This window comes from Dendrobates tinctorius, unplaced genomic scaffold, assembly GCF_039654945.1.
Source record: "Dendrobates tinctorius isolate UK_male_01 unplaced genomic scaffold, ASM3965494v1 ptg000019l, whole genome shotgun sequence".
Classification (NCBI taxonomy): domain Eukaryota; kingdom Metazoa; phylum Chordata; class Amphibia; order Anura; family Dendrobatidae; genus Dendrobates; species Dendrobates tinctorius.
Window position 1 is genome coordinate 60,360,452 of NW_027361687.1, and position 18,200 is coordinate 60,378,651.

Below are 18,200 nucleotides of genomic sequence, written 5' to 3' on the forward strand. Positions count from 1 at the left end.
CTAAAAAAAAAAAATAAATAAAAAACATATGAAGTGCAAATTGAATTTCCTATAGAGATTTGAAGAGTTTTCTAAAAAGAAGCAGTTTTTGGGAAGGATTTTGGAGAGGATCCACTCAAAAAAACAGCAACTTGACACTTCTTCCATAGATATCAAAGAAACGTTTATCAGCTTCAACAAAGGGATTGAAGATTTACAAATGAAGCCTGCTGGGTATCTCGTCAAGTTTGGTTAATGCTGTAATTAAAGGGTGTGATGAAGATACAGGACAAAAATAGCCAGATAATCAAAGAAAATTAATAACGCAATGGTCAACTTACCCTTTCTTATTGTAGAAGAAGATGAAGGCGGCCAAGCAGGCAATGATCAGCAACAGTAATATCGGCATCACTTTGAGGAGCAGGTAAAAGTTCTCAGACTGTGTCTCTTCTGCAGTAAGCAAATCATTCAACACATTAAAAGGTCCCAGATGTGTTTTTTTTTTTTTTTTTTTAGAATTTTATAGTATGGCTTCTGACCAAGTAAAGCAGCTATGTATTACAGAAATGGAGCATATCATAGGGTTTATGCCAACTAAGCTATCTTCAGCTCAAGATAGGAGACTTTGAAAGGGTCGCATCTTGGAAGATATTTATGGCATACTCATAGGACAGATGAGGTTCTCACCTCCGGAAGTGACCTGTGGTATCTAACAAGTTTGTACCATTATGTCATTTAGTCGGCAAGTGCATCATGGGTGGTCCCAGTCCACCCAGCTCCAGCTCTTGACCCTAAACCCAGGGCACATGCATGGTCAACACAATGTGGCAGACGTCTATCAGGGCCAAGTGGGCAAAGCTAAGCAAGGTTTTACGCCAGGAACTTGGAAGTTCATTTACAGATTGGAACAAACTTAATGCTGTCAAAATCGATAAATAGATTTGCAGTTGCTTAGATAGGTGGCTTTTCAAACCTATTCGGAGCTTTAGTAGACATAAACCATCTGACAGGCTCTCTTTGTGGCTACTAAGTAGGGTGGATGCATTCTAAATATTCTACCTATACATGGGTCAATTTGTAAAAAGGTTCATAAAAATGATTTGCTCCTTTAGGGTGCTTTTCTCCACACAGCCATGGGCGAGTGGCACATTGGCCACACGGGCAGAGTTCTGAAAAAGATCTCTATATAGTGAGGAACATTTGTTATTTCCTTCAGATTTTCAACATATTCCAGTTTTATTATAAGGACCAACCCACAACTCCTTTATGACCATGACTAAGTACTGTCAACTTTATCAAAAACTTTTCTAAACATTAAAATTAACTATTTTCAGAGCACTTTTCTATAGATATCAAAGTTGTCTCACTTGGGCCAGGCACAAAGAAGATGATGGGCTCAGTCCATGATCCATTGCCTGCCAAAGACGTGACTCTGATGCGGGCGGAATAGTTCCCGTGTTGGACCAGAGTGAGGTGTACGCCTTTATATTTTTGGAATCTCTGGCGAGAGACGCACACCACTGTCGAGGGTCCTTCCTGCAAGAGATATATGGACATTAAAATCTGAACATATTTCTGATTAACCAATTTTAGCCTAAGTTGAATTTTCCAGTTTGATACTTTTGACATTTTCATTTTGCTTACTAGTCTTCGATTCCTTGGCATACCAATAGGGTGCAACATTTGTAAGGAGCTAGAGATGAGGAGATCCTTTTGCGGGAATCCAGTCCAGCATCCAGGTCAGTGGTATCTGGCGGGTAGACAGGAGGCCTGCAAATCTATTACCCTCTAGCGTCCATGGTGCAGCTTTAGGCCAGCCAAGTCTGGCACAAAGTCATCTGTGCATCACGTCATTCAGATGACAATGCCCCAGTCCTGACAAATCAAATGCCTGTCAGGGATGCAGGAAGGTAAGAGATTTGCGGCCCTCCAGTCTAGCCGCCAGGTACCTCCAACCTGAACATTGGACCGAAGTCCCTCAAATAGATTCCATCATCTCTAACCCCTTCAAAATTTTGCACCTAATTTATATCACTCTGGAAAAAATTTAAGTGACCAATCTTCTTCCAGTTGTAGACTCTTACATCATGCTCCCGCTTGTACTTGATTTCATACTTTAAGATTAAACCATTAGGATTCTCTGGCTCCTCCCATTTCATTAGGATGGCATTCTGTCCAGTGGATATCCATGTAATGTTACCAGCTATATTATCGGCGTGTGCTAAAAAAAGAAAAAAAAATTAATTATATTATATACACATACATGCACATCATTGATAGCCGGGGGGCACCCTTAAAACTTGGCATGACCACTACCCATAACTTAGGATTTAACCCATGCCCGATGCACTTGTATTTTGAACATTGTGTTTAGCGAAATATCTTACGGTTCGGCATAGTTCTGGCAAATACAAAGGTTGCCGCGCTACATCCGACAATATCGGCAGCATGATTACAAGCATGGATGTCAATCCTGTACTCTGTGAAGTGTCTCAGATTGGATATAACCATTCTGTCCCGGTAGATCTTATCCTTGTAGGTAAAAGGTTTGGACTCCACGGCAGTGTTGTTGATGGTGTGACTCAAAGTCCCCTCTACTATGGATATGTTCCCTTGAGCGTCTCCAATTATTCCAGACACATCCCTTTTTTTAATTCGAGATCTGAGAAGATTCCAAAAGTTAAAAAGGGAAGCCGTCTATCAGCAATCATGGCCAAAAATAAATGTCGACATTTTAGAAATCAAGACAGCCGATAAAAGCAAAAACAAATTTGTCTATAAAATTAAGAAAAAAAAAAAAAAGCAAAATGTTGCCCGAGGGAGCAAAAGCTTGGAACAAAGCACAGCAGCTCAGAAGCCGGCATGATCACAAATGGCACTTAAAGTCTCTGCCTTCTGGATTTGGTCACAGTAGGAATCTATTCCAAATACCCAAAATGGAGAATATATATTTTTTTTTGGTCCAAAATCAAAACCTTCTGGCAAATTTAGCCCCAAAATCACCAATTACAGGACGCATTCTCTCAAGAAACATAGGGTATCCCTAGTAGAGGATTTTACAGCTATGCCTTAATTTGACCACTTTAGGTGTCAATATCCATTAGTTTCTCACCATTTTTCAAAGTTTTCCAATACTAATATAGTTGGCTACTCACCAAGCTCGAATTCAAGAATACAACTAAATCTCTTTCAACCAATTTACTCAGCTCCCAGCTTTCTTATAACCAAAGTATGAGATTGTTAGAAGTCTTTTTTTTTTTTTTTTTTCAATTTTGGAAAGCTTGAGATTTCAGACTGTCTTTCCTCAAATGTAACACAAAAAAAGTGATTGTGAATGCAGTCAATCACAAGCCTTCGTCAAATGCTCCAAACAAATCCTTCCTCCATCAGAATGCCACAACAAGGATTGGGGATAGGTGGCTTCCCTTTGTCGAAGAGGGAGAGAGAGCGGCCATCTAGCTCCCAGCTTCGAACCCAGTGTCAACCAAGAGTCAAAGTCAATGTGTGTCATGTCAGGCCACTCATCTCTAGGTTATTATTAGTCTTAAATGATCTGAGGGACTATTTATTATCCTAATAGAGATAGCCAGTTGAGATGTGGAGACCTAAAATTTGAAGGTTGGAATCAAGTAGGGTATGGAGCCATGTAAAACCACCTACATGCATCTGAAGCCAGCAAATTAGAAAGCAGAGATCTAGAGCGGAAATGTTCTTGCCGTAAAAAGGATGATAACCATTTCAGAAGTGACCAAATTTCAGACCAGCAAATTACAAGTCCGCCAAGAGGGTAGTATTATAAAGATATAGAACTATTAACTATTTTAACTGATAACATTGTGGATTTTTGGTTTTACATAAATGATTGTAGTTGGCAAATTAGGGGGATGTTAAAGAATTTATGCTCAGAACCAGGAACATTTATGATCCCAAAACATAGGTAGACCATCACAGAGTCAATTATTGTAAAGTCTACACAGACTGAACTTATCACGACTGAAGGGGTTATCATTAAGTTGTTGGAGATCTAGCTCACCTCTGATTATTCTTGTTGATTAAAGTCACTTTCCATGGAGGCCTACAAATAAAGCCATGTATTACAAGTGAACCATCCCGTCTCTTGCGACGTTCAGGAGACTGGGGAACACGGTAAGATATCGATGACTATACATAAATAGCAATATTTTGAGTGGATCCATGGACCAATCAAGAGCCAGATTACCACATATCGAATAAAGGTTGATTACAGACTTTTACCAGGACTTTTCCTAGTGCTGAACCCAAAGATCTTCTAAATAACCGGACCAACACTATGGACCCAATTCATCAAGACTGGAGTTTTGTACTTAGTCTTGATGAAGATTGTGGAGGAGTAAGATTGCTCCCCGTAATGAATTTGGCTCCTTTTTCTGCTGCCACTTTTTTGGTAAATTCTTATGAATTTGCCAATAGACACACGACATGCTCACAAAGTTCTGTCCAATTTTTCAAGAAGTTGCAATACTTGTAAGTACATTTAAGGCACTTTTACACCAGAATACTGGTGACAACTGATTGATAAATTAGGATTTTACAGAATATTTTGAGGGCAGTGAAAGACTTAACACTATAGTATGTAACTTTCCTTGTGACGGTTTCATTTGCAACTTTTTGAAAAATGTTTTTCAACCCGAGAAATCTCTCTTTGACCTGGATTGGTTAGTCTACACAAGAATAAAAATTAGCTCTTACTTTGGTATGAAGATAGTGTGCCTCAAAAAGTTCTCAAACTTCTTCTGAAAGGACTCCTCATGCACATCCAGGAGCTGGCCACCATTTTTTTGACAGGGGCAGCACTTATCTTCGGCGTCTAGACTGTCGTCTTCATCGTTATCAAACCTGGTATCAGCACTGCTGGTGGGAAGCTTCAGACCTGCAGAAAAACAATTGGTTTTGGAGGACTTTTGCGAGTGGAAATTAGATCTACTCACATGTGAAGACTAAGTAGGCATCTGCCTAGGTCATGTTTTGTGACTTTCAGGAGTTCATATAATCATACAATCATGCCATAACTGAGTTGGCATAATGCCTGGTGTAAGCTTGGCACAGAGGAACATTCTGTTGATGTCTGATGGAACAACTATGAAAATATACACTCTCGTCCTCTCGACAATGTGATACATTCTCTTAGTGGAAAATGCAGACCACGTATCTAACCAAGTTTGTTGATGGTGACCTTATTTTGGAAACAAGCAGCGTTCTCCGCTCCAATGGCTCCAGAAGTAGTTTATGCTGGGCTCTTTTTTTATGGCTGTTTTATGAAACTACAATCCTGGAAGTTATAGAGTATAGCCAAAACAAACACTCAGCAAAGCACAGATGCGGCCACAGTAACACACACACTTACAGAATGGCTGTGCAGAAAATTAGCTCAACAAACATTTCTAAGTCAGTATCTTTCTGCAGGTGTCATAACAAAATTAACAGCAATGCTCAATGATGGAAATCTGTGGTATGAATTGTGACCAGTATGGTTCTCATGGTAGTGCTCTATTTTGTCCTACTTTTCTGGCTGCCTAACAAAGCCTCTATCACATTTGTGAACAAATCCTAAACCCATTATTTCCTGAATTGTACAGATAGATGAAAAAAAGGACTGCATTGAATAATATTTAAAGATGAGCGAGTTGATTTGATGCAAACCTAATGTGTGTTATTTTCTAGGAAATTCTCTGAACCCAACAAATTCGGCCAACTTGCAATTTGATTTACATGAATAGTAAAAAAAAAAAAAAACGCCCTTTACTATTTTACACAAAACAATAAATTGCATCAGCCAAACTTCAGGCATGTCCGTGCAGGGTTCTCCATAATGCATTGCAGCTATCACATCACATGGTATAGCAAAGTCAATCATGAGGGACTATTAGAGCCTGTATAAAAGCAGAGGCAAGGAATGCAGCAACCATTTTAGAGTGAATCTGGATGGTGAGAGGACACATCACATCTCAGCAACATGGATAAGGAATGAAAGCTATGAAACACTGAGTAAACTTTACAGATAAAGTATGACAGTACAGCAGGGAAGAATGTCTGTCACTCATAACAGAGGTCACTGACATTACTATAACCGTGTTTACATTAAATAGCTTGAGAGGGATTGGATACAGCCCTAGGAGGCTTTAGAGCATTAAGTACATGTTTGCAAGACAATTGGAGGCCTTGCAGTGCATGTGTTTCAAGAAAAATCAAATTTTTCAGAAGTTGACAAATTTTAACCCCTTTCCGACATCGGGCACAGACTACATAGCAAGTGAACAATTCTGCTACATACAGGCGATCTGATCATGTATGTAGCAGAGCCGATCGAATTACGGCAGCTTCTAGTCTCCCATGGACTATTGAAGCTTTAAAAAATATAAAACATCAAATCACCCCACTTTCGCGCCATTCAAAATAAAACAATAAAACAAAAATCAAACAAACATACACATATTTTGGTATCGCTGCGTTCAGAATCGCCCGATCAATATATAAAAAAAAAAAAAAGAATTAAAACAGCGTAACAAGACGAAGTCAAAACGTCAGAATTAATTTTTTTGGTCGCCGCAACATTGCATTAAAATGCAATAACAGGCAATCAAAAGTTTCCTATCTACACCAAACAGGTATGATTAAAAACATCAGCTCAGCACACAAAAAATAAGCCCTCACCGAGCCCCAGATCATGCAAAATGGACACGCTACGGGTATCGGAAAATGGTGCTTTGGAATTTTTTTTCCATCACTTATATAAAAAAGAACCAATACATGTGTGGGGTCTATGAACTCATAATGACCTGGAAAATCATAACAGCAGGTCAGTTTTAGCATATTGTGGACCTGGTAAAAAAAAAACAAAAAAAACTGGGATTGCACTTTTTTTGCAATTTCACCACACTTGGAATTTTTACCATTTTCCAGTACACGATATGTTAAAACCAATGGTGTCGTTCAAAAGTACAACTCGTCCCGCAAAAAACAAGCCCTCACATGGCCATATTGACCGGAAAAGTTTTTGCCTCCTTCCCGATTTCCTATTCTTTTGCATGTTTGTCACACTTAAATGTTTACAATCAGCAAACAAATGTAAATGTTAATTGCATTCTTTTTGCCATTACATTATTAAGGAAAAAATAAATCCAAAACTACAGGACTGTGGGAAAAAGTGACTGCCCCCCACCTTAAAACATAAATGAACTGTTGTTTCTCACATGTTTGTAAGCTTAGTTCACAATCCCTAGCCTGGATCACCATGAATAAATTTCAAATATTAGAAACAATACATTTTATTAAAGCATGATTACACAGCATCACAAAAAGTACAGCCCACGTGTTAGAAACAATTAGAAAAAACATAGTAGGTATAAACCATAACACCTGAAGAACCGGGTAGGTACCTTGCAGCTTTTTCCACTGTGCACCAGACGTATCAAAAATAACGCAACATTGAACAAATGACAATCAGCCAATAGTCTAAATGAAGTAAATTACAATAAAAGAAGAAGTGATCCAGCTGAGTGCTCTGGTGATTTATTGAGTGCTGTTCAGACAACAGAACGTTGTTAACGCGTTTCTGGCTAGACGCCCTTATGACAGCAGGGGGACGGAGCCGAGTCGGCCGTCAGAAAACCACTGCTCCGCTTCAACCCGCGGCCTGCCCCCGGACACCTGCGGCCGTTGCCGCCACAGTCCAGCCCGTGGCTGCGGCCTGCCCGCGGACACCTGCGGCCGTTGCCGCCACAGTCCAGCCCTCGGCTGCGGCCTGCCCGCGGTCATCTGCGGCCGTTGCCGCCTCACTCCAGCCCACGGCTGCGGCCTACCCCTTGCCACCCGCAGCCTCCCCCGACCGCGGCTGCGGCCAGTTCACTGCAGACGGCAGCCACGAGTTCCCCGCTCCAGTCCGTGGCAAGAGTCGGGCCGTCGCCCGCCGCGGACTCCCTGTTACAGCCGCTGGCTGCGCCGGTGGCCTGTCAATCGCCACCCCACTTTGCGACGCTTACCCCCGCCCGGGGATTGCGGCCCACCTGTCCAAGAACTCTTCCGGGGCCTGTTGTGCCCCTGCTTCGCCTGAGCGTCGGAACGCTCGAAGACTTCGCCAGTTCTTCAGCCACTGGGCCCAGCGGCTGCTATGCCGAAGAACCATCACCCAGGACGCCGAAGACGTCAGGACGGATGAGTGACATTATATAACTAACGACCCATAGTCGGCCATACCGTGGCCCTATAGTGACCGGCCGTTGCCGGGGTAGTCGTGTTCATATATATCTGTGTTTGCTTGTGTCCCTACGAGGACAATCTCTTTTACCTGTTTGGTTACTTAGACTAGTCACCTGATCTATACTTATAAAAAGTTATCACCAAAAGCATAAAGTCTCGCGTCTCGTCACTGCATCCCGCGTACCTGCCAGTACCATACAGACAAAATATTCAAGTCCAATGGCTAAAGCTACACTGAGAGAACCCCAATAGAGCAAGTTCAAAAGACCCTAAACAATGGGGTCAGTTGAGAAAAAAGGTTTAAATCTAAGGACTATAGCATATGGTAAAAGCCATTTAGGGATAAAATAAGAAGGCAGCAAAAAAGCCTGTAGGTGGATGCGGAGATACAACTACCCGGTCACAGCATGGTGCGTGGAGAGAGGAAGCCCACGCGTATCGCCACTAAGCATAATTTATACCTTCAATGTTTTTTTTGTTTCTAACATGTGGTCTGTACCTTGTTTGTGTGATCCTATGTAATCATGCTTTAATAAAAATATATTGTTTCTAATATTTGAAATTTATTCACGGTGATCCTGGCCATTTTTTGTACACACTTTTTTGTTGAGTATTTACATAGTCATGTTTTAAGTGTGGGGCTAGGGATCCCGAGTATTATTTTGTGGTGCACTCAGACTTCTTTTATCCACATTCCCTAGCCTCACGCAGGCCTGGATTACTGCCACACCTGTTCTCAATCAAGAAATCACTTAAATAGGACATGCCTGACAAAGTGAAGTAAACCGGTGAATCCTCAAAATCTAGACGTCATGCCGCAAGCCAAATAAATTCTGGAACAAATAAGAAACAAAGTAATTGAGAGCTATCAGCCTGCAAAAATTATGAAGCCAATTCTAAAGCTTTGGGACTCCAGCGAACCACAGTGAGAGCCATTATCCTCAAATGTCGAAAACACGGAACAGTGGTGAACCTTCCCAGCAGTGATTGGCCGACCAAAATAACCCCAAGAGTGCAGCAACGACTCATCTGAGAGGCCACAAAAGACCCCACAACAACATCTAAAGAATTGCAGGCCTCAATTGCCTCAGTAAGGCTATGTGCACACAGAGTTTTTTGCCTCTGCGGATTTTGTAGTGAAAACCGCAGATAAATCCGCAGGCTTTGCCTGCGGTTTTATACCTCATAAGGGTATGTGCACACGGTGCGGATTCTGCTTCGCATCCGCAGGGTTTCTGCAGCTGCGGGTCCGCAGCAGATTTAGGTGCGTTGTACAGTACCATTGTATTCAATGGTAAACTGGAAAACGCTGTGCACATGCTGCGGATATTTCCGCACGGTTTTGCTGCGGTTTACAATCCGCAGCATGTCAATTCTTTTGTGCAGAACCGCTGCGGTTTCACACCTCATCCTTTATGAGGTGTAAAACCACAGGCAAAGCCGCAGATAATCCGCAGGACTTTAGTCCTGCGGATTTATCTGCGGATTTTACTACAAAATCCGCACCACCAAAAAACTCTGTGTGCACATAACCTAATGGATGAGGTGTGAAACTGCAGCGTTTCTGCACTAAAGAATTGACATGCTGCTGACAGTGGCCCAACCAGTTATTAGGTTCAGGGGGAAATCACTTTTTCACACAGAGCCCTGTAAGTTTGGATTTATTTTTCAGTTAATAAAGACCTTCATTTATAAACTGCATTTTGTGATTACTTGTGTTATCTTTGTATAATATTTACATCTGTTTGGTGATCTGAAACATGTAAGTGACAAATGTGCAAAAGAATAGGGCAAACACTTTCACACAACTGTACATATTACCATGTAATCCTAAACCATGGTCAGAGCCAACACATAGCAGTTTACATACTTACCTTTCGTACAGTAATCGTTGCTGTACAGCTCCTGATTTTCTACCATCTGTTGCCAAAGCACCAGGTAGTAGCTGATGTTCCCATTGCGTTGTGTTGGAGGCTTCCATCGAACAATTAGATGTGATGAAGAGTTGGACATGATCATAACGTCTTGAGGAACAGTGGGTGCTGCAGACGCAAGAAGAAAAACATCCAAAAAGGTGAATAATTTGCAGTCTATCCAGTTTCACCAGAAAAAAAGCTTTCACACTGGCCACTAGGGTTATTTTGGACTTATTTGTCCCATACTTTTAGGAAGAGTTTTCAGCAGTTTTATAATCAGAGGCAGGATTACAATGACTGACAATAAAGACTCCTCCAATCACTATAGGCAATGTTACAACTCCACCTACTTTCACAATGATCTTTGCAGCTCATTATATGCTTCGATAGAAAAGACAGGGGCAAAGTCTGTTTATTGCTACTAATGTACATGTGATGTTTCCTGAAACATGAGCCCCAGTTTCCAGTGTGAAAATAGATTTTTATTTTTAATAAAGAAAGTGATGATGAGGGCAAACAAAAAATACAAAAAAAAAAAAAATACATTTAAAGCAAAAACCTGATCAGTGGAAGGTTAGCTGGATGAGAACACATTACTTTGTCAAATTTGGGTCAGGAGAACTGCCACAGTCCATGTTCAGACAGTAACGCATGGATTTGTGAGTTTGGACTCACACCAGGCTCATTTAAGGAGGACTGGTTTAAATTGAAGACACCCAGTAGGTGAATGAAGACTAAGTCAATCAACCAGTATCCTACTGTTTGCTTGTGGGAGGCAAGAAGCTAGACATGTGGCACCCCAGGAGATTGGCTGCCAGAATGGCCTTGCCTCCCTCCAGAGGGGAGTGATGTCATGCCTGGAAGCAAAGGAGGAATCCCCTTACCAGGTAGTTCCAGCATACAACACAGTTCCTGCCCCAGGTCAGCAGAGGGAGCTCTAACCCGACTTGAGGGGAGCTGCTCTCTGTAGTAAGGAGGAAGTTCGTGAGGAGTTAGAGCGTTAACAAGGTTGAGAGAGAGAGACTTGTGGAGAGGTCCTGGGAGCAGAGTTGTAGCTGAGCTCACCCCAGGCTTGAGCGCCAGTGACTGGGCACCAGAGCCCGAGGCTATGTGGGTACTAAAGCCTCAGCAGCAGAATCCGGTGAGCAGAAGACCGCAGATCCTCTGTCCCCAACTGATACTCGACAACACAGCAGCACGTGTGAGCCGGAGACTCCAGATAGGAGCGACACCTGAAGAAGGCTACAGCTGCCTGCCATGCGAGTGGAGTTCTACCTAAGCCTCAGATGGAAAGAGGAACTTGAATAGAGTTTACAGCAACAAGTACCTCAGAGAATAGCACTAGAAAGGAGGACTCACAACCCACCTGACTAAGGAAATTCCCAAATTGCTTCCAGGCTGACCGGCTCCAGAACCATCTGTAACCTGAGCCCCGAACATGCACTGCTCAGTAAAATGTAAAGGAAACTGCACCCTGCTGTGTCTTCTGAATCTTTCCTGCGTCACCTGCCCTGCACCACACTCACTACCAATATCACTTTTAATATCCTAACTGCCCTGGGATACAGCTCTATCTGTGGAGAGCTTAACCATCTTTGCTACCCCATCTCCATCCCAGAGGATCTTCATTGCAGCATCAGTCCCCTGACCTAATAGCAAGGGTGTCATCACGAACACTTTATTACAAACTTCATTTATCCCTTTTTCACTATCTACCCTGTTATTGTACGCCCAGGGTCACAGACCGGGTCGCTGCTGCCGTGACTCTTCCCCTTTAAGAAGCAGCTCAGTACCAAGAATCCCCACTGCCCTGGCGGGCGATCCAAAAGCAGCCGTCTACAGAAGGACTTCTGTTCCTTTGGAGGCATCTGTTTTGGCCGATATAATTCCTCAACAAGAAGGTAGAAAACTAAATTTGCATATTTTTCCCCATGGGACATTGCCAAAAATATTGATTTTTTTTTGGACTTGATAAAGAAAAAATTAATCCTATATACAAGAGCAGATCTATGAGGCTCATGGCACACATATAAGGGTGACAACAATCTAAGAGAAAAATTCTTACTCTGGATCAACAGCATTGAGTTACGATACATTTTACCCACATTGAAGTGATCCTACCTGCTGGTTTGGTCCGAATGTAAACCATGTCACTCTGCGCTCCAAAGCTCTCGCCTTCCTCCGCTGTGGTCAGAGTGATGGCCCGGACATATATTGCATACTGTGTCCAAGGTTTAAGGTTTAGCAAAGTGATGCTCGGTTCTTGTTCGGTGTTCAAAGGCAGCTCTACATCGACAACATTCCAGCTGTTGGCACCACAGGCATCTTGTCCAAGGTACTCTGATATGTTCTGGAAAGGTCTGAAGAATGGAACAAAGTGGAAGACTTTTGAAGACATGAGAACATAAAATGTTGATGCCTACAAAACTCTTTAGAGAGAAATTATAGATAATTGTGTTTTGTTGTGAAATATAAGAAAATGGTGACATTCAAAGGACCATGCAAATTAGAGTACAGTCATCTGAACCTGACAATTTCGGAAGGATTGGCTTTTCCTGTAAATGATGACAGCTAAACGAAGGATCAGTCCAAAATCATTTTTCAATGTCTGATCCTTTTGTTCCTTGGGGAAGGTGGGCTTGGGAGATAAGCCTACATCCCTCTTCCTATTGAAAAACAGGCATGCTCTTCTAAAACAAGTGTATGGTGGGGATGCAGGAGAAAAAAAAATAAAATAATTAATTTGAATGCACGGACAGCTATTGAAAGTATTTGGGCAGCTTAAGTTATCCTCAAAGTCAACCAGCAGACAGCCATCCAATAACTCATGTCTCCATTGTGAGGCAGTGACTGGTGTTATTAGCAAGGGTCGCTATGAGTCCCCCAGGATGCGTACAGAAGCGTATTGAGGCAGCAGGAGTGCACTGCAGTCACAGGCATAGCTGTGATTGCAATGCAAAATAAAAGTAAGCGTTGGTTTTGGGCAAGCTATTTGGCCAAGGCAGATTTTAAAAAAACCTGCCATGGGCTTTTATTTTTGAAGCAGACTACAGGATGTTAGTGGGGCAATCCGCTTCCTCCCCGGCCAGGTCACCATGTGGCCATAGGCCACAGGTTCCTTGTAAAAACCCCTGCATCAGAGGGTTGGGTGTCAGTCTGGGTTTGCAACTTGGCAAAGCAGGAGGCTCTGCAGAGTTCAGCCTGGGTGAAGCAACACAGAGCCAAGCGGAGCCCAAAGGCCTGGCACCTCTAAGTGTACATGGAGGTGCAGTCACCTACAGCAACCGGTCTCGGTTACAGACGGTCTTGTTTCCCAGCTGCAATCAGGAGGATACCCTTTTGTGTTCCTGTGTTCTATTTTGTGAGTACGCTGAATATTATAGAGAACTTTCCTGTGATCATTGCCTGTCTGTCACACAGCCCGGACATGTGGCTGTCAACTGCCCCCTAACAGCTGAACCCATGGACTGCGGGTATACACGCTGAGTGTCTGTGTCTGCCCATCCAATCTGCACCACCACCATAGGCACTGCCTCCAGGAGACCTCTGGCTGTAATGCCAACGAACTGGTGACCCGCGATCTCGTGATCAAAACAGCTGACATGTGCCGGGAAAAATATTTGCTCACCGCCAGAGCCCATACCAAAGGGAGGGAGTCCGACATCGGCGTACTATTATGCCTGACATAGGAAAAAGGTTAAACAGCTAAGTACATCGCTGCACCACCCACAAACTGACAGGTTGGTGGAGAGATGTAACAAGACCCTCAAATCCATGCTAAAAGAGGTGGTCGCCAAGGAAGAGAGGGATTGGGACATGTTATTGCCCTATTTAATGTTCACTATCGACGAGGTACCACAGGCGTCCACAGGTTTTTCCCCATTTGAGCTATTGTATGGCAGGCATCCGAGGCGGTTGCTGGATGTAGCCAAGGAGAAGTGGGAACACGAGCCCACTCCACATAAGAGTGTTATTGAGAACGTGGTAAGCATGCAGGACCGGATTGCGGCAATATGGCCCAGAGTAAAACAGCATCTGATGGATGCCCTGGCCACGCAGAGACGCACATATAATAAGGGAGCCACGGTCAGGACATTTAAAGAAGGGGACCGAGTGTGAGTACTGGTGCACACCACAGAGAGTACGCTTATGGCCAAGTGGCATGGGCCATATGAGATACAGGGGAAGGTGGGAGAAGTAAATTATAGAGTATACCAGCCCTGAAAGAGGAAACCCAAACAAGGGTACCATGTCAACCTACTAAAAGCCTGGAAGGACAGGAAATGTTTGGTCATGGAGGCGACTCCGGTCGTACCAACGGGGAACCCTCTGTCACCGGTCAAGGACGCAGCCGGGGGTGACGTTAAAATAAATGACGCTCTCACAAAACAGCAGTGATGGGAGGCTCAGGCTCTGGTGCAACAGAATATGGATGTATTCTCAGAGCTGCCTGGGTGGACCTCGGTGATTCAGCATGGCGTCACGGAACCTCGGGTAAGGGTACAGATGAAACCTTACTGCGTGCCAGAGGCCCGGCGGTAAGCCATCGTGGCTGAAGGGAAGCAAATGCTCCAGTTAGGAGTCATCGAGGAATCCTGGAGTGAGTGGGCTAGATCCATAGTGCTGATTCCAAAGCCAGATGGGTAATCATTACGCTTTTGTAATGACTTTAGGAAATTGAATGAAGTATCAAAGTTTGACCTCTATCCAATGCCCCGGGTGGACAAGCTAATTGAGAGACTAGGGGAATGAAAAGACTGCTTTTATAACGCCAGAGGGTCTCTATCAATATGTTGTCTTGCCTTTTGGGTTACTTAGGGCTCCGTCCACATTCCAGAGGCTGATGGACATTGTATTAGAGCCTCATTGGAAATATGCATCTGCATATTTAGACAAAATAGTCATCTTTAGTGCATATTGGAATGCCCACCTATCCCGGGTACAAGCAGTGCTGGAGTCTCTAAGAATCACTGGGTTAACAGTGAACCTAAAGAAATGTGTGATAGGACTTACGGAAGCCCGGTACTTAGGTTACGTGATCGGCCGTAGGGTTATTAAACCCCAAATAAACAAGATCGAGGCCTTCCAAAACAGGCCCAAGCCGTTAAGTACCGAACAGGTGAGGGCATTCCTCGGCATCATTGGGTACTACCGCCGGCTTATACCCAATTTTTATGGGGAAATCGGCACCCCTAACTGACCTGTTAAAAGGCAAGATGTCGGTGATGGTCCGGTCAAATCCTCAAGAGGAGGAAGCATTCCAGTCTCTTAAATCGGCGTTGTGTGGAAAGCCGGTCCTCATCAGCCCCAACTTCGGGGATACATTTATCGTGCAGACAGATGCCTCGGAGGTAGGTCTAGGAGTGGTGATGTCGTAAGAGGTGAACGGGGATGAGCATCCAGTCACCAACTTGACCAGGAAACGGACCCCAGCAAAGAAAAATTATAGCGTAGTGGAGAAGGAGTGCATAGCAATTATAAGTGGGCCTTGGAGTCCCTATGCTACTATTTGCTCAGGCGTCAGTTTCATTTAGTAACGAATCATTCACCCCTCATCTGGATGAGAAACGAAAAGGAAAGGAATGCTCAGATCACCAGATGGTTCCAGTCCCTACAAAACTTTACTTTCTCAGTGTAACATCATACGGGGAAGTCACAGGGAAATGCGGATGCCCTGTCACGAGCCCTCTGTATGGTGACAAATGTTCAACCCCACAAGTTTGAACAGAGGGGGGTGTATGTATGGTAGTGACCGATGCGAGGTTCGCTATGCGTCCCCCAGGATGCATACAGAAGCGTATTGAAGCCACGGGAGTGTATTAAGGTCACAGGCATAGCTGTGATTGCAATACAAAATAAAAGTGTTGGTCTTGGGCAAGCTATTTATCCAAGGAAGATTGAGGCTGTGTGCACACGTAAGCGTATTTTTTCGTTTTTTTTAGCGTTTTTACCGGCAAAAACGCTTAAAAAAAAACGCTTTCAACAAGCATCCCATTCATTTTAATGAATTCTGCACTTTTTGTGCATATTGATGCGTTTTTTTTCGAAAAAAAACGCAGCATGCTCATTAATTTCACGGAAAAATCCGCATTTCTAACTATTTTCTATGAGACTGGGGACGCTCCGGAAAAAAACAAATAAACACTTTTTTTGCGCAAAAAACGCGTTCCAATGTTTGACCCAGAAATTAGCCCAATAGGAGTCAACATGGCTCAGACAACTACTTTCGGTCCCAAAAACTAAATGTAGAACTTTTAACTGCAAATATCCTGTTTCCTAAATATGCATCTTGACACTGGTGCTCCATCAGAAGTCGAAGCATCCCAGTGTCATGCATAGGAAATCTTCTGAAGCATTTCAGGAGGCTTTTGATGTTCCAAAAGTTTGGAAGGTCTATCCTTTTTCTGAAGGACTTCCAGATGTTGAGGGAGAATTTGTAATTATGGTATTTATATTCTGTCTGAAGCTTAGGTTCTATTATTCATTTCCACTTACGATTCTTTATAGTGGACAACAAAGCTCAGGATATCCGTATTGTCCGGCTTGTATCGCTGCCATTTCAGGAAGATCCGGTCAGATTCAGTCATATTGGTTACAAACCTGAGAGTTTCGGTCTTGCCTGTGATAAAAATACAATTTTTGTCAAAAGTGAATGCAACCATGGTGGGGATATATTGGGCTAAATGAAGCTAGATCAGAACAAGGTGATTCATGAAAAGGCCACAGTGATGTCACCATAAATGGATCGTGTTACACTTCGCCAAAATTGTATTAATTGACAGATTTTCTTTATAAAACAAAAAAAACAAACAAATCTCTCACATGAGGCCCGATCTCCATTAGTGCGAGGGTTGATGTCGGCCTTGTTTTGTCTCCCCTTCGTCCCAGTTAAATCCTCCGTGTGATAGATTTCCGACAAGCAAAGCTTGGGGTTGAAAGCAAAGTATAATTTTCCAGTGGGTATAGAGAGGCTTTCTTGGTTTTGATCCCATAGTTGCTGTAAGTTTTGATTGTCCAAGACGTACAGTGTATAGTTCCTGGAAGACATGAAACAGAACTTTTAGAGAACTTTTTTTAGTCATAGCTTGACGTTTCACCTGAAATTAATTTATTGTTTCCAAGGGACAAGTATGAGATAGAGTCCGGGAAACCTGACTTAAATAACATCATGCCACCCCTAAAAAATTACCTTTTGCCTATCATTTTTACGATAATGGTCTACCAAAGCGTAATCTCCTAGATGTTTCGACATCGACTTTCTAGTCAGTCTCTTACCCATCCACCATGGCGTCTCCTCTGATCAACTTCAGGTTTTTGAAAAAGGACAAAGACACCAAAGCGAAGGAATGCTTGATTTTTAGGAAGCCGGTAATGGTCTCAATAAGACCCAAACTTCTCTTGAGCTCCAAAGCCAGGTTATCTAGATGAAAAAGGTAAACAGAAACTTTAGAAGTGGAACATTAAGTCCCAGCTAAGTTATGGACCTATCCAGGAATAAAGACAACCATAGAGAAAGATATGAGGTCACTCCCACATTCTCAAATGCAAGGTCATTGGTCCCCTGAAGACTGGGACAAATTCAAAACTGAACCTAATTAATCTAGACCAAAATATTTATTAAAAGCATCTGATACGCACTTCCCCGGCGGATGTTGAAGATCAAGTTTCCTTCGATGAATGTGCACCCAGTCAATTCTTTTGCAGTCTGAATGGAGTCGATAGACTTGGTTCCAACCTTGCAGACCTTTGGACAATGGCCTTCACACTTGTGGCAGACAATACTGTGATAGAAGTCAATATGAATAAAATATGGAATACTTTTAGGTTCCTTGAATTCATTAACGGTCCTCCTTCACTATTTTACAGGAAACATCTAAATGGATCTGAATCTGTTTTCCTAAATCAGGGCCATTATTGTCATTGGGCTTGTGGATGGTACTGATGTTCAGCTTTAATTACTTGGATTAACACAGTACATAAAGAAGAGGTGCCATTTCTAAAATATAAAATTAGCTAATGTATGATGAAATTCTTGGATAGCCTCAAATAATTTTTTTCCCCAAAACTTTC

General features: G+C 42.8%; 1 protein-coding gene across 3 annotated transcripts in view; it reads right to left on the reverse strand.

Moving 5' to 3' along the window:
- INSRR (insulin receptor related receptor) overlaps positions 1–18,200 on the reverse strand; it is a 42,828-nt gene that overhangs the window by 9,346 nt on the left and 15,282 nt on the right. For 2 of the 3 annotated variants that reach the window (XM_073567093.1, XM_073567095.1), the window contains 12 exons: positions 17,769–17,911; positions 17,406–17,550; positions 16,953–17,167; positions 16,626–16,749; positions 12,252–12,490; positions 10,089–10,256; positions 4,708–4,888; positions 4,013–4,054; positions 2,367–2,641; positions 2,064–2,200; positions 1,347–1,515; positions 321–429 (listed from right to left, as the gene is read on the reverse strand). In XM_073567093.1, the coding sequence (XP_073423194.1) occupies positions 321–429; positions 1,347–1,515; positions 2,064–2,200; positions 2,367–2,641; positions 4,013–4,054; positions 4,708–4,888; positions 10,089–10,256; positions 12,252–12,490; positions 16,626–16,749; positions 16,953–17,167; positions 17,406–17,550; positions 17,769–17,911 (1,947 nt within the window). The remainder of the gene's footprint in view (positions 1–320; positions 430–1,346; positions 1,516–2,063; positions 2,201–2,366; positions 2,642–4,012; positions 4,055–4,707; positions 4,889–10,088; positions 10,257–12,251; positions 12,491–16,625; positions 16,750–16,952; positions 17,168–17,405; positions 17,551–17,768; positions 17,912–18,200) is intronic. The other variant, XM_073567094.1, reaches the window with a different exon arrangement.